The 24,220-nt window shown below is 52.4% G+C and overlaps 1 protein-coding gene across 8 annotated transcripts in view; it reads left to right on the top strand.

The window, feature by feature from the left end:
* ARHGAP26 (Rho GTPase activating protein 26) overlaps window positions 1-24,220 on the top strand; it is a 196,400-nt gene that overhangs the window by 49,962 nt on the left and 122,218 nt on the right. For all 8 annotated transcript variants that reach the window (XM_037398570.1, XM_037398563.1, XM_037398564.1 and 5 more), the window contains 9 exons: window positions 9,167-9,262; window positions 10,265-10,326; window positions 10,766-10,837; window positions 12,115-12,216; window positions 15,146-15,256; window positions 16,106-16,210; window positions 16,965-17,094; window positions 17,475-17,575; window positions 23,008-23,102. In XM_037398570.1, coding sequence (XP_037254467.1) covers window positions 10,318-10,326; window positions 10,766-10,837; window positions 12,115-12,216; window positions 15,146-15,256; window positions 16,106-16,210; window positions 16,965-17,094; window positions 17,475-17,575; window positions 23,008-23,102 — 725 coding nt within the window. In that variant the 5' untranslated portion in view covers window positions 9,167-9,262; window positions 10,265-10,317. The remainder of the gene's footprint in view (window positions 1-9,166; window positions 9,263-10,264; window positions 10,327-10,765; window positions 10,838-12,114; window positions 12,217-15,145; window positions 15,257-16,105; window positions 16,211-16,964; window positions 17,095-17,474; window positions 17,576-23,007; window positions 23,103-24,220) is intronic.

The following is a 24,220-nucleotide window of genomic DNA, read 5'->3' on the forward strand; positions in this document are numbered from 1 at the left end:
ACACACTAGGTAGGGAGTTACTTCTTGCTTACTCTCTGTTTTTAACTCTGTCCCCTTTCTTCCTTGGCACAACCTGCCTGGTGGTATACAGGCAAAGTCAAATGCTGCTAGCAGACCCTCCTTTTTCCTGCAGCCAGGCTGCTCCCCTTCGCCTTCAAACAGGGTCGCTGAAGGGAGATGCCTGCAACCTCAGCTGCTGTGGGTGAGGGTTGCCTCGTGTCCCTGGGACATGAAATCTCCTCATCTTCCTGGAAATCCAGTCATCTCTCCAGGAGACCCGATGGTTCTTCTGGCTTCATTTTCCTTTGGTCTTCAGTACCTTTCATCAGGAATCTCGGGAAGCTTTGCAAAAATGTCCTGGCATTTCAAGGCTCCCAAGATAACTCCAAATGTTATTGATTTGGGGGTGGCAAGATGACGTGGCCAGGGTGCTGGACTGGTGGGCAGCAGGGGGATAATTTTAGCTGTGCAATCAGGCAGTCCTTCCAAGGGCTAACTTTGCTATTCACGAAGCACCAAACTTTTATCTCTTAAAATACCATGGAAATAATTCATGTCTTCAGCGTGTTACTCAAATCTGATCTGCTATTTGAGCCCCGTCAATAGTCTCATTCATCCTACAATGGGTTCTCTGTCCCTCTGGCAAACATTTTGCTGTATGAAGCCACGCTGAGTGTGTGAAGTGAGGCATATGGTGATGCCTTGGCTGGGCAGCAGTGCAGTACACTCCCGTGGTTGCATTAAAAGTCTGAGCAGAAGCTGTGGCACCTTCTGGGTGTTCAGTCTCGGGGCCGTCTTGGACTGCTCAATTTTTCTTGTGCTTTAGCACATCTGAGCAGTTTTGGGGTTTTCCCTTGAAGCATGGTTTGTAGGGTATACGTGTTTGTAAACTTTCCATGGTAAAATGAAGTTCTGGGATTTGAGGAGATGGGATTTGTCCTCCCTGTGTGCGCTGCTGAGATGAAGCTTGGCATTGTGCTTCGGCTTGGGGCTGTGCATATAGTAAAGGCACTGAAATGGGGTCTGGGGGTGCTGTGGGGCCATGGCAGTGATGCTCTCCCTGCCTCAGGGGGTTTTGCATGGGATGAGCGCAGGGACTTCACCCATTGCACCAGTCCTTGAGGTCACCTCCTGCTGGGTTTAGCACCATTAAACTTTGATCTCTGGACTATGCCAAGCCAGGACAGCCTTTCTGTGGGCTTTTGTGCACAAGCATGATGGCAGAAGCTGCTGCTGGAGGTGGGGTAGTCTCTGCTCATCTGGTTTTACATATTTACTTCAGTGATGAATCAGAGGGGGAATGTGCCAGCAGCTGCAGTCCCATCCTAAATCACTGATTAACTCCAACTGCCTGGCGGAGAAGTTATTTAATAAACAAATCATTGCTAATTATGTATGGAAGTGGCTTGGGGGTTGTGCTGGATCTGGAGGACTGTGGTGTCTTGCAGCAGTGGGACTTGTGCTGACCTCCACTGGGAAGTGCAAAGAGAGAGAATTTAAGCCTTTTGGAACAAATTAAGCGTTTAGTGATGCTGCCCTGATGCTTCCTGCTGACTCCAGCAGCGCATGGGCTGGGTCCGTGTGGGGACTAAAATTTGATGCTGTTTGCTGCAAATGCTGATTTTCAGGCACAAGGTGCTTGTTGCTGGATTCCAGCATGAACTGCTGGGCTATGGTTTGGTCAGAGCGTCCCAACCTCAGCAGCACGGCAGAGTGCTTGCATGTGTCCGTGGGCCAGATCCAGTTGGTCATTCCCAGCTCTGACCTTTCCCAAACCCCCATCCCTTAGCATCCCCAAGCACTGGGAGATGTTGCATGACCCCACAGCAGCTTTGCTCTGGCGTTGTGCCCAAATCCCTAGCTTGCTGGGTGGTCACTGGCGGCGGGTGCTTGCTGCGGGGTCAGACACCATATTGCTGCTTTCTAAGCACCCTTGTCAGGCCGTAATCCGGCTGTTTTGGCTGCCGATTAGAACAGCTGTTCCCTGGATTACCCATCTTGGCTGGCCCTGGCCCACTGTGGGGTTGCTTGGTGCTGACTGCAACAGCTGGGGAGGTGTGGGTCTGTGGGGGTGCCACTGGTGTGGCTGAGCAGGCTGTGCCATGCTCTGCTTTCTCTGTAGCCAGATGGGGAGGTCTCCACTGGGGACCCCCCCAGATCTGCCTTCTCTGTGCTCCTGCATCTGGGCTGTTTCACAGGACAGACCCCTGGCTGGATCCTGCTTGGGCATCACTGGAGGAGGCTCCTGGCAGGCCATCAAGGCAGTGGTGGAGGTGAACCAGCCCCTGCCATAGCTGCACACTGTGAGACTCTGCAGACACACTGCTGTGATCTCATGGGGAGTGCAGAGTGAGGAGCTGCCCCTTGCTGCTCTGTGTCCTCTTGCAGTGTCCCTCATCCCCTCTCCGGGGCTAGCAGCAGTGCAGCTTGCACACTGGGCTCGTGGCTTGTATGTCAGGCTCGTGGCTAGCACACAGCAGCTTGCATGGCATGGTACGTTAGCCTTGGGGTCAGCCGATGGCACTCGTGCATTGCACTGGTCCCCTCCTGTGGCTGTGCACAGGGTGCATGAGCCCAGGTGCTGTGGGGCAGCAGCACCTGCGCAGTGAGATCCCCAGCAAACAGTGATACTGTGCTGCTGCTGTCTTTGCTTGTGCTGTTACTCTGGATTTGTACTGTTTATGCTGAATTGTTTCTGTGTGTGGGCTGTCACTGACCATCAGTGCCCCGGGGCTCTGTGATGTGTGTTACCCCTGAAGCCTGGGCAGATGATATCTGATGATGGTCACACCTTGCACTTGTGCAGTGTCTGCTGTGTGCAGATCCCAAAGTGTTTTGGACCCTGAGGCTTCACCTCCATTGTCCCAGGGAGGCAGGACCCATCATTTTCTCCCATCGTGCTGAAAGGGGAGCTGCTGCAATAGAGGACCAAAGAGGATTGCCTGTATGTCAGCGCCTGGTGAGAGCACCAGGAGCAAGCCCAGCTTGTGTCAGCACACCCTGCTGTGCAGCTGCAAGACCATCAGCCCCTTTTGCTGACCCACAGACACACATGCAGTAAGGAGGGTTGGAGGCATTTTCTTGAAAAACAGCCAAGAAATAGACTGTGAATTAGATGCGAATTTTGTTTGGAGAAGCTTTAAGGAACTTGTCAGACCCATGATGGGGGAGCTGGTGACTTCTGTCCCTGTGGTTGCCAGTGGGAGTGTGGTCACCTCCCCAGTGGTGGGGCTGGAAACCCGCCCGGGGCAGTGGGGTCATGGGTGTTGCTGGCAGGGCACAGGCAATGTCATTGCTGGCAGCTGGGCAGAGGTGCCCACAAGGAGAAGGCGAGGGCTCGGAACTGGGGACCCTCTGTTTCTCTCCAGGGGCTTGCAAGGGACTCACAGCCTGAACCTGCTGTTCCCTGCTGTTCCCTGTTGCAGGGGAAGGAAGGGGCAGGAGTCTCGGTTCCTGTTGTCCAATTGAGCATTAAATATAGGCTGTTAAGCAATTTTCTTTGCAGGAAGTGTAGAAATACCGCTCTGTGTGAGCACAACCTCTATCAGATGTGGAGATTGCTGGAACTTGCCTTGTAGCATGCAACTGGCTTCATCACCATCCTTTGCTTTTGCCCTTTGCAGCAGCATTAACCCTTCACTTCCAGACTTGTCAGCGGGTTTGTCGTTAACTTGAACTGCCTGCAGCATTCTACTGCATCTGTCCCGAGTGTCCTGACAGCGCAGCTGAGCCAGAGCTATTTTTGCTTTTTCCAGCTTAAATAGCAAGCTGGCTGTGAAGTCAGCTTTGGGGAGAGCCCCTTGCTTTCTGAGTTAGCAGTTTAACTGCAAGACTGGGGGACCACGCTCCCTGGCGGGCACCAGGACCAGACAGGAGGAGATGTCTGTCTTCTTGATGTCTCATTTTGATGTGTTACAGTTCCCCTCTGTGTCCTGTGATCAGGTTTCCCAGCGTCCATCCCAGCCAGGAAAAGCATGCAGGTGAAGGATTTGCAATCTTTTCTAAGCCCCTTATAAATTTTGATTTAATGGGAAAGCTCCCTGCTCTACATCTGCCCAGGCTTTCAGGTTTCAGTGCACTGTATCTCTGAGGTCCCTTTGGAAAAGCCTGAAAATATTTTAAACACTGAACACGTGTTCAGTGGGGTGATTGGGGTGAAGTGGCTGAAGCTCCATGTGTGGAGTCACTTGAACCCGGCGTGCATTAGATCTGACACCTGCATCCAGGGGAACAGGGCTGCCCCATCTCCCAGCAGTGTGCCCCCAGGGGAGACCTGTGCATGGAGGCTGCCCCTCTGTGAGTCTGGCTTTGGACCTGCCTGGGATGGGGTCATCCCCATTGTTCCTGGGATGCTGTACGTGTGGAGGAGGCTTGTGAATCACAACGCCTTCCTTCTGCAAACAGCCTTTTAAAATTGTTCCAAATTCCTTTGGAAGGGACTTTTTCTGTAAAAAACAACTACTTCAGCCTCATTGCAGTACTAGCAACCACTTCCCAGAAAGAAGATTTAACTCTCCGTAGCTGGGGAGGAGGAGGGGGGATGCTGGGGTGATCAGGGAGGATAGACAGCAGGTGTGTGAGCTGCTCCCTTGCTGCTGCTCACTTGCAGGGTTGATGCAGGCTGGAGTAACGTTTGCCTCAGCCGGGTTTGGAGGGAGCTTTGTTGCCTGGAGGTGTGAGGCTGGGATGGAAACTCAACCAGCAATTACTCTGCTTTCTGGCTGGTGGAGGGAGGAGGAGAGATGTGGGGTACCAGGGAGGAGCTGGCTGACCGCTGAGCCGGGTGTGAAGGAGGAGGGATGGGCAAAGGGTTAACCAAGGCTGCTTCCAGGTGCAGGCAGCTGCCCTCTGTCCTGTTGGGAGCCATCCCCTCTCTATGCTGTTCCTGCTGCGGGTGGTGAGGATGCTGAGCATGTTTCTACTGTGTGAGGGGCAGATGCTGCAGTATTTGGTGGCACAGCACATGCCTCTGCTCTGACTCTGCAAGTGGCTGCCTCTGCACTGTGTGCTGGGGCAGGACCCTGGATGCCAGCAGGGCAGGGCTCCCTGAGATGCTCCATCCCCTGTTGCAGGAGCACAGTGGCACACTGTGTAGGGGCACAGCCAAAACTGGCTCTCAAACATCTACTAAAGGGCTGGTCACAAAAAAACCAAAGCCACGTCTCAGGAGTTGTGCGGGAACTGATCAAGCCGCAGCAGACAGAGGCAGATCCCCTGTCTGCACCCTTTGTTTCTGCTCAGCTTTGCTGTGCTGATGGACAAGCGATGCCGGGTGCTTTGATTGCTGCTCTCTGACTTGCTGCCAGGAAAGACAGGATCAGACCTCACAGTTCAGCTCCAACTCCCTCCTTGCTGGGACAGGTCCCTGCTGGTACCTCTGCCGTCTGTGAGCTCATATCTCCTTCCATATCACTTGTCCCAGTCCTCTGCAATTTGTTCCCATTTCACCCATTTCAGGTCATGAACCCTCTTCCAGGAAGGGCAAAGTGTTTGGGAAGGGGAGCACTGCTGGGCTGCTGCTGGAAGAGGTTGAGCAAGTAACCCTGTATTGCAGTAACAAGCTGATACATCACTTCTTTTAAAAGGGCACTTTATTTATTGGTTGCTGTAGCTACACAGCTGGACCTCTGGCATGTGTTGTGTGTGCCTGTTTTCCGTCAAGCGCGCTTTCCTGAAGGGATCATTCCATCCCTGCCAGCCTGGGTGTGGGAATGGGGAGCCATGGGAGGCGATGATGATGAGGAGGACTGCAATAGCAACCCCCACCGTGGGACAGTCAGCATGGAGAGGGGAAAGGAATGAATCACGGACAGGGGGACTGTGGGACAGGACAGTCCTGTGTTGGAGCGGAGGGAAAACAGGCGGGCACAGCAGGGCTTTGGGCAGCACACGTAGCTGTTACTTGAGCAAGTGTGTATTGACCAGAGATGGTAATTTCAAGTGCACTGACCACGCACTGTGATGTGCTGGGCAGAGGAACCCCAGCTGTGTTAGCACATACACAGGCATTACTTTGCAGGTGGGACAGATCTGCTTTCCTGCTGCTTGTCCGGTGTTTTCTCCACTTGGTTTTGTCTTGGATCCTGGATGCAGATGAGCCCATGGCTCTATGGCAGCATCCCCAGGGCTGAGGCTGTACCCTGGACCCTCCTGAGGCGGCTGCAGCATGAGGTGGCAGCAGCCACCTCTTGCTCTCCCAGTGTTCCAGCATCTTGTGCGGGGGTGCTTTCAACTCCTGGGATGCCTCTGCCAGACATCATGCTTTCCTTACTGCCCTTGAAGATCATCAGTGTTAAGTGCTGCAGCCCCAAGGTGTGATGGGCAGAGGAAAGGTTTATTGGCTGAAGGCTGGGCACCCGTGTCTGGGCACCCCTGGGCTGGCTGCCACTGCACTGTCTCTGCAGGCACGTTGCAACCTTGCTGCTTCTGCCAGCACCTGCACATCCCTGGATCCATACTGGTGGGCCCAGCTCCTGTCCCTGCAGGACAACCATCCGGTGGTGCCTGGACCCTGAGCTGGTTGCATTACTCAGGCAGAAGGATTTTTCTGGCTTTGTGGTGGTTTTCCCTGATGTTGCAGCTGACTGATGAAGCCAGCCAGAGAACTTAGAAGCAGAAGTTCCACAGCCTTTGGCACAGCCCAGCTGTGACTCATGTGCAGGGTCCGGGTGGTTTTATTCGTGCACAAGAGGAAGCAGAAGTTTCCGTTGAGCCTTTGTAGGATTTTGATTTGCTTGTCCACAGCTTTGGGGGAGAAGAAGCCTTAGGAGCTGATGACTGGCCCGTGGAGGGGCCACCCTGCTTTCCCTGTGTGCAGCCGGGAACTTTGGCTGCTTCCACTGTTAGGTTTTTTTTCCCCAAAGTATAGATGAGAGATTTGAGCTTTTAGGAGAACAACATGCTAGGAGTGCAGGTGGGTCTAACAGTGGCACAGGGAGGATGATGGTGCCCCCTCTGTGCTGGCTCCTCGCTTGTCCCCAAAGGTACAGTGTGGGTGTTCCTCTCTCCTGTTCTGGCCAAGCCTACTGCTAATTATAGCATCCACTTCACCGCGCTGACTTGGCCACGTTATTCAGCAAGTGGCTGCCAGTGATCCTCCTTTATTGTTGCTGCACCGGGAATTACCTCCTTTTTCCCCTGCCTCTCCCTTGCCTTTTTATAATCAACATGGGCTGTCGCTCTTGTGGACCACCACCTCCGAGGGCTTCTTGGCTTTGCTCTGACTTGTGCCTGGTGCCTGTGCCTGCTGGCTGCAGAGCCCTGACCTCCTCCTCACTCTCAGTGGGGAGGGATGGCTTTGGCAAGGGGTGCTGTTTGAATGCTGGTGTCCCTGTCCTGGGCTGCAGATGCTCGGCTCCCCCCTGGGTGTTTGTCCCTGTGTCAGAGTAGACTCTGGCTCTGCGGGCCTGCCCAGCCAGTGGTGGGCATGAGAGTTGTCATGGCAGGTCTGGTTTGGCTGGGACATGCCACGCATAATATGAGCAGTGTATTGGTGAGGCCGCAGTATGTGGCAGGGAAAGTGGCTGACAGCATGGAGCTGGGGGAGAGGAAATGGCTCCTTAAGTCATTAACGTCATCTTCGTTATTATTCCAGAGGAGGCAGGAGGCCACTTGGCTCTGGGGACTGGGTTAAAGTCCCTGAGCCCTCTGGCGGCCCCAGTGAGGGAAGGGGGGCTGCTCTGGTTGGGGCAGCAGCAGCATGTGGAGGAGAGTGGGGAGAGCTGCACTGGGGTGCTGCCAGGTGGCCCCCACCTCTTCCTTCTCTGGGGGTGCAGCCAGCTGCCCTGGCACTGTGGTGTGGCCAGATAGCTGCCCAGGGGCTGTCCTGCTGCCTCTCTGCCCTTCATCTGCTTCATGCCATTGGTGCCTGTGCCACAGAGCTGGAGCAAAGCTTCCCACCTCCTGTGAGTCCCTCTTTTAAACCCTGGCAGGAGCACCGCGGAAGCTGCCTTCCAAAAAACATACATTCTGCTCCTGTGGGTGCAGGCAGAGGCTCCCGGCAGCCCCGGACACCAGCAGAGTGTCAGTGGTGCTCATTCCTTTGTCCAGGGAGCAAAACGTAAATGCTGTTTCATGTGACCCATGATTTGAAAGTATGGATGCTCCACTCCTGGGTCCCTGCAGTCGGGGCTCCTCAGCTGCTCTTTGGAGAAGTCCCCACTGTACTTTTCCACCAGGAAAGCTCCTGGTGCTTTCCCTCTCCCTGCCTGTATTTGCTGCGTGGTTTCCTGCTGCCTTAGGAAGCAATTGTGCAAAGGCAGCTGGGACTGAACTGTGGGCAGGATTAACCCCAGGGCTTTAAGCAGAGACACTGGGAGGACAGCATTAATGCTTGGAGAAAGCTGTGAACTCCCCTATCCAATGGGGAAAGCAAAATGCTCAAAATCTTTCATGGTTATCTTTTGGCTGTTGGTGTCAGAGAGGAGAAAATGGCTTTTGTGTGCACAGGCATGTTTTCTACCTGTGCTTGGAACTGAAAAAAAATGCTGAATTTTTGGACTTTGCGTGAAAAAATGCACTGAGAAATTAGCATTATGTCTTCCTAATGCAGTATGAAGGCCTGCAGTTCCTCGCATTGCTCAAGTATGAGTTCCTTCTGAGTCAGTGCCTTGTAGTGCCCAGGAGCGTGTGTCTGCATGATCAGGGTTACGGGGCTGGTTCGAAAAGCCAGTCCAGGATCTGCTCAGGTCATTGCAAGTAAGAACTTAATAGGATTCAGATCTCAGAGAGAATCTGCAGTTTGGAAAGCAATAAACTTCTGCATTATTCCCCATTCATGGTGCCTTGCTTCAGCAGGACTGGGAGCCTGTGCAGAGGTGCTGGCTCTTGGGGTGCAGCGGAGGAGCTGCCCGGCAGTGCCACTGTGCATCGCCATTTGCCGCTGCCCTGTGGCACCGGGCTTGAGCTCCCGCATGGTTCTCAAAGTATTTTGAGGTTTCATCTCCTGTGGTGTATTTTGGTGGGTGCTGGCTGGGACCCCACGGAGCCCCATCCCTGGAGTGGGTGCAGGAGAAGGGCAGTGCTTTCAGGGCTTCCCTGGTGCTGGGGGTCACCATCCCTCCATGAGGTCTTGCTGGCTGGGGTTACCTTCACCTGCATCATGTTGGTGGTGGGCTTTTTCCTTTTCTTAACATCTGTTTTTTCCCCTCTCCCACTCTCTTGGCAGACCTGTCAGCAGCCAAGCGCAAGTTTGCAGACTCTCTCAATGAGTTTAAATTCCGCTGCATTGGTGATGCTGAAACAGATGATGAGATCTGCATTGGTGAGTCCTGGGTGTTGGTGCTGTGGGTAGCCCTGAAGCCACACTCCAGACTCCTGAGCTGAGCAGGGCACGGGGTAGAAACCCACGTGAGGACCCCAAGGGGCCTGGGGATTTGGGTGCTTTCCTGCTCTCTGGAAATGGCATATTTCTCCTGATTCAACATCAGCAAAGCCTTCTCAAGGAAACAAATTGCTTTTTGGCCTAAATCTAGTAATTGCAGATAGGAAAGGAAGAAGATTGCCTGTGTCTGAAACAGTCTAGATTATCTGGCCCCTTTGCATTGGAAAGCAGGTGTCTGGAGATACGGTACACTGCAAAGGGGCTGTGGTCTGAAGGAGAGGAGCAGCAGCCTCACTGCCAGCTGCAGGAGCAAAGGAGTTGGCAGCACCAGCTGTGCTGGCAGGAGCCAGCAGTGCAGAGCATGCAGTGCTCTCTGAACTGAGCCTGGCTTCACCGCAGAGCTTCTTGTGGCACAGGGCAGCAGCTTCAGCCACTTCACTCCATGTTACCCTGCTTCTGCCCCAGCTGAACTTTTAGAGCTTATTATGCGCATTGTCTGGAGCCAGGAGAGCAAATGAGCTTTAGCTCTGATTTAACTTTGCTTATTTATTTGTGCCCAGAGTCTCAGCAAAAATAGCTTTCTCATCCAAGCCCCCTTGGCGTGATGCACATGCTGGTGAGCTGCCACTCACATGCTGAACACGGGTGAAGCCAGTGCTGAGCTGTAGGGCTGTTTGGTGACCAGCTGTTGGGTAGGGCAGGTTTGAGATGAAGGTGCGGTGTTTCTCTCCAGAGCAGGGAACACAGTGCTGGGTTGCTTTGCTACCAGTTGCTTCTGTAGGCAACTGGAAGCCTTTTTAGGGAGAGAGCAAAGATGATAAAAAAAAACCCCAAACAACCAACCCCCCAAAATGCAAACAAACAAAAATCCCCTCTTCAGTCTCTTTCTTTAAAAAGAAATGAAAATGTTAAATGCTATCTGTGGGGGTGTGTCCCTTCCAGCCAAGTCTCTGCAGGAGTTTGCAACGGTGCTGCGGAACCTGGAAGACGAGCGGATGCGCATGGTATGGACCTGTCTGCCGGGAGTGGGGTAGGGATGGCACTGGTGCTGCAGCTGGTGACTCTGCCCATGGTGGGTGGTGTGGTGCCCAGGGCACTGTGGCATGCAGCAGTTACAAGCCCCTGTGCACCTTCCCTTGCCCGTGGCAGAGCTGCAGGGGAGACCAGAGGGAGGGGAGGGTAAATTTAGTGGGGACATACACTGGAAGAGTATCAGTAATGGTGTTTTGCAGTTGGAAAATGGCCGGTGCTGGTGCTGGTAGGGCTTGCTGGGGCGAGAGGCAGGTTTGGTACAAGCTCCTCAGCCAGCATGGAGCCAGAGGGGCTGGAGTTTGTGTGGGCTGCAGGAGGGTTTCCGTGGGAAAGGCTGTTGAGCAGCATGGTTGTCTGGGGCTGAGCTGGTAAAAAGGTGGGTGGGTGAGTTACGTATGTCTTTGCCTGTAGATCGAGAATGCCAGCGAGGTGCTGATCACACCACTGGAGAAGTTTCGCAAGGAGCAGATCGGAGCCGCTAAGGTAAGTTGCTGCTGTGCTGAGCTGCTGTCTCCTCTGGGAGCCCCTGCTCGGGCTCAAGAGCAGAGCCCAGAGCCACAGGGCGATGGCTGTGGTGGTGGCTGGGACCTGTCGCCACTGCAGGGAATGGGCCCTGCTGGGCTTGAGCGTGAGAGGAGGTGATGTGCTGCTGTGGGATGGATCCAGCTCCCAGGAAAGTGCCTCAGTATTGTGAGTTCACCCACAACCAAGTAACATGCCAAGGGCCAAAAATCACATGCCAGTTGAAGTGAACTTTTTTTTCTTACAGCAAGCAAGAACTAGCATTTTCTTAAGAGGGGTTCCCAGCTGCCTGAGCCCACTGGTCTGTGCTCCCCACTCCTGGTGTGTCACTGGGTGGCTGCATGGGAATTTGGATGGTTTCTGTCAGGACAGGCAAGCCTTGGGAAGCACCAGTGTGGCTGAAGGCAGCTGTGAGAAAGCCTGGGCCCTGCTTTCTTTCCTGCCTTTGTTCTGAAATTAAAACTGCTGTCTGCGGCTATCCTGTTGTTTTAACAACCTGCTGCTGCCTGCAAGAAGCACATGCCGGCCCATCGGGGCTGTGTTTGCATGGCAGCAGTGTGCCCAGCTCCCCACTGGCACAGCAGCTGTGGTGGCACCATGGCACAGCCCAGCCTGGCCAGGCTTTCCTGGTTCATGCAACAACAGCAACAAAAAAAGACAAAAAAGGGTCCTTCAGAAAGGAGCCAGTTATTTGCAGGTGTCAGTGGTGGATTTCATACTGGTGAGTCAGGGTGGTGAGGCTGGAATGAGAGGTGCAAAAGAAAAGTTGAGGTTGATATCCTCCTTTAATGCTTCTGCCATGAACAGCCAAATTACTGTGTCGTTGTCCTGAGTGACACATAGGATTAGTCCTTGCAAGGAGTGGCAAGGAATGGGATATGAAATTGTGATGATGTTCTGGTTAGCTGGTTAGCAAGCACTTTTCCTCACTGTGTTGTCTTTGGACAGCCCTGGATGTTTTGCTAAGCTTTGGGCTCTGGGAGTAGAGGAGAGGCTCCCCTGAGTCTTGGATTTTGGCAGCATAAGCTGCTTGCCTGGAGCTGCCTGATGGTCACGGATAAAAGCAGCTTCACTTGCTTCCATCTGATGCCCCTTGGCCTTGGTCCCATGTCTTGCTGTGCAGAAGGGGGTTATCTCCTGCCCGAGACTTGTGCCCAATGCCACGGGGATGCTGTGAGTCCTCACAGCTGCTCTGGTGCTGTTCTGTTCAGCATCACACTTTCTGTTCTGTTTTGCAGGATGCCAAAAAGAAATATGACAAGGAGACTGAGAAGTATTGTGGTGTCCTAGAAAAGCACTTAAACTTGTCTTCTAAGAAGAAAGAATCCCAGCTTCAGGAGGTGAGAGCAACATCAGTTTTCCATGGCTAGCTGTAACTGTGGGGAGCTTTTTGAATGCTTTAAGCAGCTTATAGCGTTGGTTCTGCTTGCTGTAAACTCATTGTTTTCCCTCTTTCTGGCTGTGAGTGGGTTTTTTTCCCCTCCTCCTGTAATGAAAGGGGACAGAGCTGTTTTGGTGAGTAAATCAGAGGGATCCCAAAATGGATAGCAATAAAAAAGGAGAGAGAGCTTATAATTAAAGAGTGTAACAGAAAGGAACTGGTTCTCCTGCAGGCTTCCCTTGTGCCAGCATAAATCATGGATGTCTAGTTTCCTTCTCTGAAAGTGGCTGTACTGGCTTTGGGCTTCGTGGGAGGAGTGATCAGGCTTAGTGCTTTTAAACTCTTTAGGAGCCTATTACTGACTCTGGACGTATGCTGTGCCAAATGCTCTTACTGGATGAGTATGCTGAGTTTTCAGTCATTTCTTCCAAGTCTGGAAATTCCCTGCACTGGCCCAGAGCTGGGTTGGTCCCTGCAGGATGTACGTCCTTGATTTTGGTGTGCTGCTGGGGGAACTGGTGGGCCCAGGCGATGGCTTCTGCACTGGGATTGCTCAGGTGGTGGTATGGTGCTTATCAGAGTTGGGGACTCAGAAGAGCAGATATATCTGGGGCACAAATAATCATCTTCCACCAGATCAGGCTTGAAGAAGGGTGTAAGAATCAGGGTTGACATGCTTGTAAGCCAGCTTTGTCCTTGCATAGGTGTTCTGGGTTTGTAGATAACTTACAGTGTGGAAGCACCCTTATGTCCCTGAAGATGGAGTCCCATTCTCATGGCTTTTAAACCTCTGTTTTAGTTCGTGTTTGAAATACTGTTGTGAGACACAGGAGTGGAAGGATTTGTTTCTGGAGAGGGAAGGATCCACTTGTGGCTGTCAGGTTGCAACAGCGATTTTCAGAGGTGTCATCCTGTGCCCTGGGCAGAGTATGGTCTTGCAGGGCTGCCTGGGAACCCAGTGCAGCAGGGAGTGGGATTCTGTGCGCGATGTGGGCAGTGGCTGTATGTGGGATGTGCGGGGTGGTGCTGTGCGGGATGCAGGTGGTGGTGGTGGCGGTGTGCGGGGTGGTGCTGTGCGGGATGCAGGCGGTGGCGGTGTGTGGGATGTGGGTGCCGGTGTAGGCTGGGCAGTGCTGCCTGCGGGTGCCATCTGCTGGCGCATTCCACCCGAAATACTGACTTCTGTTTCGCTGTGAAGGCAGGTGGGGGCTGGAGCCAGTTCCCGAGTTCAGGTGCTGGGGCCTTTTCCCCCGGGGCACTAGGAAGCATACACTCGTTTTGGTGGCTCAAGCCTCACTGAGGAGGCGGATGCCTTTGAAAAAGCAGTCCAGCGTATAGGCTGTGCAACGTGGACGTGTCATCCAGCGGCATATGGGTGCACTCACCCTGTCTGGTACCTCCCCTGGGGCTGCCCACTGCGGTCCCTGCCTGTCAAGTGGGTTTTCCAGGCAGGGGGCTGCAGCCACAGCAGATGGGCGTGCAGAAAAGGTGCTGATGGGAAGGTACCATTTAGGAAAATTAACACGCACTTGTTTATGAGCAGTCTGAAGCTTCACTAGACACCTTGATTTCTAAGGGAAGAGCATTTGTGTCTGGGAGATTTGGTGTTTTATATTTCCTAACCTCCTCTTGCTGTCTACAGCTGGGGGTGATAGTGGATGCATGTGCAACTGCTGCGGCAATGCATAGAGAGGAGGAAACCATGGGAATTCTTTGCTGCTTTGGCTGTTGACCAATTAAATAACACACAAAGTCTAATCTGCCATTTAACTCCTGGCGAAGTTATTTGATTATGTTATATTTTCTGCTTTTCAGAACTCAGTTTGCTAATTACCTCAGCCTGCACACCCTGGGCACACAGCACAAATGCTGGTGGCAGGTTATGGGGGAAAACAGGCCATTTCATGGCTGTGTCACACTGAAAATCAGGAGTAAGCCGCTGCTCAAATGCAAGCGCATATTTGCCAGCTGGGTTTTGCAGAGCATGGGAGCAGCCATGTGTCCAGCCCTGATGGGATGTATGGTACAGCGTATCCTCCTGCCTGGGGGTCCAGTGCTGCCCTAGATGCAGCAAGGGTCACGCTGGTGAGGGCATCTTGCTGGCTTCAGCTGGGACAGAAGAATTTGCCTCCTGTTGAGCAATGACTTGATGGCCGTTTGTGCTGGGGCTGAGGCTCTTTGACCAGCTGAGTTTACTGGTGCTGAGGTCAGAGGGATGGTGGGTCACCCAGACCAACCTCCCTGTGTGCACCACCAGCATCAGAGACACCCTGGGCTGCTCTATGCAAAGTATCGTTTGCAAACATAGCAGCAACATGTGCCAGGGATACCTGTGTCCCTCACCTCGAGTGGCTCCGCTCCATGTGCATGACGATGAGGTTATTTGTATGCACTGAGATTGGGGCATATCCCTGTTTTTGCTCACTTGGGCTTTAGCTTCAAAGCAGAGAGGATTTGCTGTCTGCTGATCAACTGAAGTGACATGCTCTCTGGAGAGGGTGGTAGGGCACGTGTACTGCCTGGTTCGACCCTGGAGGCAATCTCCAGTTGCGGTGCTTTCCAGAAAGCAGATAATTGCCTTTTATTATCAAGTAGGTAGCAACTTCTTATTTTCCTTCTAATGCTTGCTTTTTTACACAGCTGTCGGGGAGGTGAGAACATGAGTCAACAAAAACATTGTTTTCAGCTGAAGAAAGAGCCTGTTCATGTGAATCAGGTTTATATTTAATCGCTGTGCCATCTGTCTAGCCCTGGACTGTGGTCTGAAGCTATATTTGTTCTGCATGGGCACATTCCCCTTACACCCAGATGTCCTCTAGTCGCAAGGCCAAGTGCTCCCAGTCAGTAGTGACTTTGTATTTCCTCTTTAATCTTCCTGACGCTTGCAGGCAGACAGCCAGGTGGACCTGGTTCGGCAGCATTTCTATGAAGTCTCGCTGGAGTATGTCTTCAAGGTGCAAGAGGTCCAGGAGAGGAAGATGTTTGAGTTCGTGGAACCTGTAAGTGAGCACTCAAGCTGCCTCAGCCTGCAAAAAATGGGGGATTGTGTGGAGAAGGGAGGGCTTGTGAGGAGCCGGGCTGCGGTGTGGGGCATCCCTGCAGTGGGATGGCTCGGGGTGGGTCCAGCTTCACCTTGCAGCCCCTCTTTCAGAGGGAGATTTGAGGGGAGAAAGCACTTGTGTGAGCCTTGGGGTACAGAGCCATTTAACTCAGCAGCCACATGCATGCTGGAAGTATTTGATTTTTTTATTGTGCAGACATCTCTGTCATCGTGGGCTGGACTGAGGAGCCTGCCAGCAATTAAAAGAAAAATAGGCTTGATTGGGGAAAAAAACTGTAACTAACATTCACGAGGAAAAAAGAGTGCAAGAGTGACAGAAATAGGGGGGAAGAAAAAGCTTTCTGAGGTCTACCTTTGCTCAGGTGCTAAGTTCTTTAAGCTCTTCTGGGAAGTGCCAAAACCCCCTGGCTCTTCCCAAGAGTAATTCCGGCTGAGAGGTGAGTAACTGAGAGTTGGGAGAGGCACAATACAGGGAACGGCAGCATGCTGCCTGCTTTGCCTGACACCTCTTGGCTTGGCTCTCGGTGATGCTTAGGCTTGGCTGAGGCAAGAAGGGGGAACATAGGTGACGAGGGGTCCTGGGGCTGGGGCTTGCTGTGGCTTTGAGGTCTGTTCAGAGGAGGTTTTGAAAGTGAAACAAGGAACACCCTAGGGTGTCTTCCTAGGGACTGCCAGCAAGCCCCTGCACCCCTAGGGAGCTACAGAGATGCTTCCCCTCAGCAGTGGTTGTTTTCAAAGCGGCTGTGGGTCACTACTGACTATCTTGATTTATGTTACCCCAATGCAGCTGCTGGCCTTTCTGCAGGGGCTTTTCACTTTCTACCACCATGGCTACGAGCTTGCAAAGGACTTCAGCGATTTCAAGACAGAGCTGACAATCAGCATCCAGAATGTAAGTGTGCCATGTGCCCATGCCGTGTGCTCTGTCCTGCAGAGATAACTAACACTTTTGATAAATTCTAATGAAGGCTTTGTTCTCCTTTTTTCTGTGTGCCATCAAGCAAAGGCTTTGGCTGTGTTATTGAAAGCAAATTCTTTTTTTGTAAATAACACTACATTGTATACACAGTCTATGCAGCCGTTCATTCCCTATGGCATACCAAATGCAGAGGCCTAGCTTCCCCAGGAGTCAGCCAGTGGGTAGACGTTGTGTGCCCTGTGATTTTAGTGAGTGTTTCAAACCATTTTGCAAGTGTTTCAAAGCACTGTTCATTTGGGAAGTGCAGCACTTCTTGCCATCCCAGTCTCTGGGCTGTGGAGTGGAGTCCTTCTGCTGGCTGCCACTGTGGTTGGTGCATGCACATTGGATGTGTTCAGGGCTTTGGCACGTTGACATACAGCTTCACTTTTCTCTCTTGTTAAGAAATCACTCTTTTTCTCCCAGAGACACAGACTGGTTTCATTCTTTTGAAACAACTTTTTTCACAAAACTCAAAATACACTTGCTAGATGTCATAATATTTTTCTTTTAGCTTAAATCCAGGCCCAGGAAGAAACCCTGTCCTGTGGCTGATAGTGGGCTCCCCTGGTCCCGTTTCTTACACAGGCTGTAGTCAACCAGCTCTGGGGTCCCACTTCTGTGTGATGCACGTTGGGTCCCACCCCACTCCGTGCACTGGAGAAGGCATTCCTGTTTTAATTTGCAGACAAGAAATCGATTTGAAGGAACAAGGTCAGAGGTTGAGTCTTTGATGAAGAAGATGAAGGAGAATCCTCATGAGCACAAAAACATCAGCCCTTACACAATGGAGGGTTATCTCTACGTGCAGGAGAAACGTAGGTGTTGGCTGCCTGCCAGGGCAGTGTGGGGAGTGGGCTCCTGGGGAAGGTGGTTTGTCAGGGTTTGGGGTGTGAAGCCTAATTCAGCAGGCTACAAAATCTATGAAAGAGAGGGGTTGACTCAGTGGGTGGGATGTTAAGGTGGGAATGTGTGAGCCAGGTTCTCCCTCCCAGCAAGAATCACTCCCAGTGCCTGATAAAATTCTTTCCTCTGGACAGAAGAGGGTTAATAATGCTTAATCCACTGGCAAAGTCGAACAAGAACTGTAGGTACAGAAATCTGACATGTTAAATGATTGTTAAACATCACAGGTTATTAATGGGAGGGCACTGAAGCTGTAGTAGTTCTGGGAATAAAATCTGCATTTGCTTTGTAGGTCACTTTGGGACTTCTTGGGTGAAGCATTACTGCACATACCAGAGAGAATCAAAGCGGATCACAATGGTGCCATTTGACCAGAAATCTGGAGGAAAAGCGGTGAGTGATGGGTAGGCAGCAGGAGTGTGTCCCAGGGGTCTCTGTTGGGGAGCACTGCGGAGCTGCTGGTTGCACACTGTCCCAGTACTCAAACTGAACCATTTTTAAAAGGGTGACACAAATGCAGGTGGAGTGGTCAGATTCATTCCAAGCTGAGTGGGTGCTGCATTGGGAATTAACTCTGCACCTTGTTTAAAAAAAAAAAAACAAACAACCCACAAAAGCAAGAAAACCCCCAGAGCACCCAGATCTTTGGAAACTGTCAGCTGTGCTGAGAGCAGAGCCAGTTTCCCAAGTGGATAGAGCCCCTTCGGCATTTCTCTGTTTTATGCTTCAGCTCCATATTCCAGGCCAGTGTGCACACACAATTTGTAAGGACAAGTTTGCAGCAGCTGCCACTGCGCTGAAGCTGGACCTTTTTCTTCTTGCTTTTAGGTCTGTCTTTAATTTACTTATTTCTATTTGTGAAAGGAGAGGCTTTTAAAAGCTGAAGCATGCACAGTTGCATCTTCGGTTCCACACCTACTGTTTCGGGCGTTGCTGGGCACACAGTGGGTCGTGCATCTGCACTGTGCCCTGCAAGGCTGAGGCTGTTTCCATGGGTTGGAGGTGGTGGTTGGGGCTGGGAACAGAGTGGGGTCATGCCACACACACACACCACGCTCCAGCTCCATGGGCGCCTGCTCCCCAGTCCTTAGTTCCTGTTCCAAGGCCTGGAGAAGAGAACCTGTTCATTATTTTGCTCCTTCCTATGACTTGGCCAATGGAGTTGTTTTGTTTTAGACAGAGCCACAAGAGAGCCTGGAGCCTCCCCTCAGCCCCGAGGGGGTGTGGAGGAGCAGGGGGAGCAGTGGGTGTCGGGGGGCAGCATGTGCTATGTGCACCAATTGCTCTCGGAGCAGCAGCATAAGCCTGACTGTAGCTGGGACTGGCTTTGCTTTTCTATACAGCAGGAGGAACAACAGAACCCGCCCAGAGCGTTCTGACCGGGGCAGTTTGCAAACGTTATCCCCTTGCAGGGGAGCACTTCGGGCAGCTGGACAGGCTGCCACACGGCTTCCTGCTGGCAAAGGGAGCTGGCCATGCAGAGGGCAACTTTTAAAATTAATTTCCTTTTGCCTCAGAGCATCTTCATTATAACTTAGTATTAAAATATCCCAGCCCTGTAATCATCAGTGGCTGCACTGTGTTTCACATGGTCTCTTCCCATTTCATGGCTTCCCCTGTACCCCATGAGCCCTTCTTGCACAGGGCAAGAGCCCTGCTCTGGTGTGCTGCACCAGTCACCATGCTGGTGGGGCTCGTTGCCAGGGGTTTTGTGGCTTGTATGATCCTCGTATGAAATGCTGCCTATGCTGGAGCAGCTCTGTCTGCGCTGCAGAGCCTATCAGTGATGGCCAGCACAGCTGTTGGAGCATGGAGCAGTCCAGGGGCTTGTGGCTGTCTGTACTCCTGGGCATTTGGGGGTCTGGCTGGAGCAGGTGCCAAGCGATAGGCAATGTTGGTGCTGCAGGAGGGGACCCACTGCTTGTGGGTCTCAAAGGACACTGCGCATAGTATCAGCCCCTTGTGAATGCACCTCAGGCTGTGACTGGATCTGGATATTAGTGGGTTTCAAGCGGAGGCATTCCCTGAACACCAGGTGGGGAGTTTGGCAGCTTGGGAGCAGCCTTGTGCCAGCAGCAGGCCAGGCTGGGATGACCGGGTGCAGGTAGCCTCTGCTGAACCTTGGGGAGAAGCTGTGCAGAGAACTGTCTCAGGTCTGTCTTTCTGGGTCTGTTCTGGGTCCCTTTTCTGGTCCTTTGCGGCAGCAAAGACACAAGGGTTATTGATGTGTTAGGAACCACTGAATTGCCTGAGAATAGTTGCATAGGAGTTAGGGCTTCTTCTGCCAAAAAGGTGACAGGAGCAATAGCCCAACTGAAGTGCATCTACAATGCATGCATGGGCAGCAAACAGAAGAAGCTGGAAGCCATTGTGCAGCAGGAAAACTGTGATAGAGTTGCCATCATGGAAATGTGGTGGGATCACTTGCACAGTTGCAGTGCTGCAGTGGATGGCTGTAAACTCTTCAGAAGGGGTAGGCAAGGAAGGAGAGATGGTGGGGTAGTCCTGTATGTTAGGGAGTATTTTTGGTTATCTAGAGCTTAGTGATGGTGATGATAGGGTTGAGTGAGGTAAAAGTTAGGGGGAAGGCCAGTGAGACAGGTACCATGCATGGTGAGAGTCTGTTAGACCGTGCAACCAGGATGAAAAGGCATACAAAAAATTATTCTGTAAAAGCAGCTGGGAGAAGTCTCACAATTGCTAGTCCTTGTTCTTCTGGAGGACTTCAACTTAGCAGATATCTGCTGGAAATGCAACACAGCAGAGAGGAAATGGTCTAGGAGGTTTCTGGAGTCTGCAGAAGAGGAATTCCTGACACAGCTGATGAGGTAGCCAGCTAGGGAAGGTGCCCGCTGGACCTGGCCTCTGTGAACAGAGAAGAGCTCGTGGGTGATGGGGTGGCTGGAGGCCTTCTGGGGCACAGCGATCACAAGATGATAGTCTTTGATTCTCTGAGAAGTAAGGAAAGGGGTCAGCAGAACTGCTACCTTGGACTCCCTGAGGGCAGACTTTGGCCTGTTTAGGGTCCTGGTTGACAAGAGTCCCTTGGGAGATGTTCTGAAGGGCCAAGGGGTCCAGGAAGGCTGGACATTCTTCAAGAAGGAAATCCTAAAGGTGCAGGAGCAGGCTGTCCCCATATGCTGACATACAAGCTGGCAGGGAAGAGTAGCTTGGCTGAACCAGAGAGCTTTGGCTGGAACTCAAGGAAAAGGGAGAGAGAGTGTATGCCCTTTGGAAGAAGGGGCAGGCAACTCAGGAGGACGACAAGGATGTCATGAGGTTATGCCGGGAGAAAATTAGAAGGGCCAAAGCCCACCTAGAACTTAATCTGGCTACTGCTGTAGAAACCAATTAAAAATGTTTCTATAGATAAATCAGCAACAAAAGGAGGGCGAAGGAAAATCTCCATCCTTTATTGGATGTGGGGGGAAACACAGTAACAAAAGCTGAGGAAAAGGCTGAGGTACTTAATGCTGTCTTTGCCTCAGTCTTTAATAGTAAGAGCAGTTGCACTTGGGGTACCAGGCCCCTAAGCTGGGAGACAGGGACAGGGAGCAGAATTAAGCCCCACAATCCAAGGGGAAATAAATGTTCAGTGACCTGCCACACCACCCAGACACACAACAGTCTCTGGGGCTGGATGGATCCACCCCAGGGCCCTAGGGGGGCTGGTGGAAGTGCTCACCAAGCCACTCTCCATCATTTACCAGCAGCCCTGGCTAAATGGGGAGGTCCCAGAAGACTGGGGATTAGCCTGTGTGATGCCTGTCCACAAGAAGGGCTGGAAGGAGGATCCGGGGCACTACAGGCTGCCAGCCTGACCTTGGTGCTGGGGGAGGCCATGGAGCAGATCACCCAAGTGCCATCACATGGCATGTGCGGGACAACTGGGGGATCAGGCCCAGCCGGCGTGGGGTTATGAAAGGCAGGTCCTGCTTGGTTAACCTGATGTCCTTCCAGGACAAGCGAGCCACTTAGTGGATGAGGGAAAGGCTGTGGATGGTGTCTGCCTAGACTTCAGAAAAGCCTCTGACGCCGCCTCCCACAGCATCTCCTGGAGATGCTGGCTGCTGGTGGCTTGGAGAGGTATATGCTTTTTTGGCTAAAATATGGTTGGAGGGCTGGGCCCAAGCATGGCGGGGGATGGAGTCGCATCCCGCCGGCACCAGGTACATGGGTGTTCCCCGGGCTCAGCTGGGGCCAGCCCTGTCCGGTGTCTCTGTCAGTGCCCTGGGTGAGGTGAGCCAGTGCCCCTCAGTGCGGCTGTTGGGTGGTACTGGGCTGCGGGCAGCGCCGGGGGGCTGGGGGCTCTGCAGGGGGGCTGGGCAGGCCTGGCGAGGGGCTGAGCCCAGCTGTGTGAGGGGCACCCCGGCCCAGTGCTGGGCCCTGCCCGTGGGGCACAGCGGCTGGGAAGCTGCCCGGAGGGAAAGGGCCTGGGGGGCTGGCTGACGGCCGGCTGGGCATGAGCCCCCGGCGTGGCAGAGGAGGCCAACAGCATCCTGGCTGGTATCTGAAACGGTGTGGCCAGCTGGCCCAGGGCAGTGACCGTCCCCTGTGCTGGGCACTGGGGGGGCTGCACCATGAACCCTGGGTTCAGGTTTGGGCCCCTCACTGCAGGGGGGACGCTGGGGGGCTGGAGCGTGTCCAGGAATGGGCAGGGGGCTGGGGCAGGGGCTGGGGCTCCGGTCTGATGGGGGGCGGCTGGGGGAGCTCGGCCTGGGGAGGGGGCGGCTCAGGGGGGCCTGGTGGCTCCCTACGGCCACCTGACAGGGGGGCTGGGCAGGGGGGGTTGGTCTCTTCTCCCAAGTAACCAGCGACAGGACAAGAGGAAACGGCCTCAAGTTGCGCCAGGGGAGGTTCAGATGGGGGAGTAGGAAGAATTTCTTCACGGAAAGGGTTGTCCAGCACTGGGATAGGCTGCCCAGGGGCATGGTGGAATCACTGTACCTGGGGGTATTCAAAAAGACATGTAAATGTGGTGCTGAGGAGCATGGTTTAGTGGTGGACTTGGCAGTGCTGGGTTAACGGTTGGACTCTATGATCTTAAGGGTCTTTTCCAACCTAAACGATCCTGTGATTCTAAATAAGTTTCTTGGAAAAATGATGATGTCAGGGAACAGGCTGGTCAGCCAAGGTGTCTTCAAGAACAGCACAGGGAACACGGAGAAGTGGCCATTCCCAGGAACTCATTCAGAAATAATTTTCTATTGAGTCATCAGTGGATTTTAAAAATTGTAGAAGAAATGTCTGTGCTGGCAGGGACTGAGCAGGAATTTCCTCCAGCAGAGGACAGCAGTGCATGCAGATCCTGCCGGATCTCTCCTCAGTGTGTGGAAATCCAGAGCAACTTGGATGCGGATGCCTGGATGGGAGAATGGTTTTGTCGTTGCTTTGTTATATAATAAACATTTTAAGACATGTTTGCTCCTGTTAATAGTTGTCACGTGCAGAATGCTGCCAAAAATGCAGCCTGGGGTAAAAACTGACAGCCAGGTCTATGATGCATTGTTCAGCAATGGAAAATAAAGCTGACTTTGCCCAAAAGTTGTGTTCCAACCCTCCCTGCCTGCCTGAAGCATGGATTGTGTGAGGCTTAATAAAAAAATTCAGTTGTGTGCATCCTTGTGAAAGGTTTTGGACTAAATATGTTTGCAAAGGTGAAAAGACAAATCTTCTGATGTATAAATATATATTTCTAGCAGGCTGATGCTGCCCAGTCCCCCCCAGGTTTGAACATGTTCATTGAAAGTGCAGTGGGTGCTGGGGACAAGCACGTGATTGGTTGATTTTTCTTGGCCTTATCTGTGATATTGTCTCTTTCTCAGGGAGAAGACGAAGCTGTTATCCTCAAGTCTTGTACACGGCGGAAAACTGACTCAATCGAGAAGAGGTTTTGCTTCGACGTGGAAGCTGTTGATCGGTGAGTGCCAAAGGGCATCGCATCCTTGGTGTACCTGCAGCCTGAGTTGCCAAAAGAATGCATGTGCGAGGGGTTACGCTAGCTGTGCATAGGGAAAGGTTGTACTCATCTGTACTTTGCTTTTCTGGGTAGTTCTTGTGCAGCTTCCATGTTTCTCTTCTCCTTTAGTCATACCCTCTGTGAATAGAAAGCATTTCTCTGTGGAAACACGCTTCTCCCTGGTGTTCCTAGCCAGGTGCTCTCAATATGCTGAGTTACTGCTTCGGTTTACAAGGTGCCAAGTTTACTCAAGTCTCTCTGATGGTGTTTTAGCACTTCTGCAGTGTCTGGCCACGTAAGGTAAATAGTCGCAAGTATGGAAAAGATGCTCTGTGGGTGTTTTGGCAGGGATATGATTCCTCTTTCCAGCACCAGGTATGGTTTTCAATAGCTTCAGCTTTTGTGCTGGAGAGTGGCTGTTGCTGGTCCACTATGGGTGGGTAATAATGGAAGTCCATCTTGCACCTCTGGACACTTTAACTTCTCTTTCCTGAAGAAGTAAAATGCTTTCTGATGTGACTTATCATGTAGCAGCTGAACCAGATGTATGTGTGGCTTCAATCTGTAATGCCTAGGAATGAGCCTGTTATCATATCTAGCATCACACATGGCTTACATATATAAACAGGAAAACCAGGCTGGGGTTGCTGTTCCAAGTGGTATTAGTCATTGTTTCATATCTTCCTGGCTGCAGGAAGTTTACATGGTTTACAAAAACCTGCTTCAAAGTCACTGAATGTCTGTGCCCTCCCAGTTGTGCATCTGTTTTCGGTCCAGCTGTCCTCCTCTCCACTGCCTGCTGCGGGAATGCCCAGGAGGTCTCGGGAAAACCCAAGTTCATCAAAACTCAAGGTGTTGAATAATGCTGAAATAACCTTCAATACCTTTCCCTGCCCAGCCTGTGCTTCCTCAGTGTTTTAGTGCCAGACCCTCTCACTGCCAGCCCAGGGCAGGGAGGGGCTGTGGTGATAGAGCTTTGCCTGTGTTGGCTGAGGGGGAAGATAACCCAGGGGCTGCCTCCCACTCTCTGTAGCTGTGCTTTCCTCTAGAAAGCTGCAATATTTCTGCTGACTTGGGGA

This window comes from Falco rusticolus, chromosome 8 (genome assembly GCF_015220075.1).
Source record: "Falco rusticolus isolate bFalRus1 chromosome 8, bFalRus1.pri, whole genome shotgun sequence".
Classification (NCBI taxonomy): Eukaryota; Metazoa; Chordata; class Aves; order Falconiformes; family Falconidae; genus Falco; species Falco rusticolus.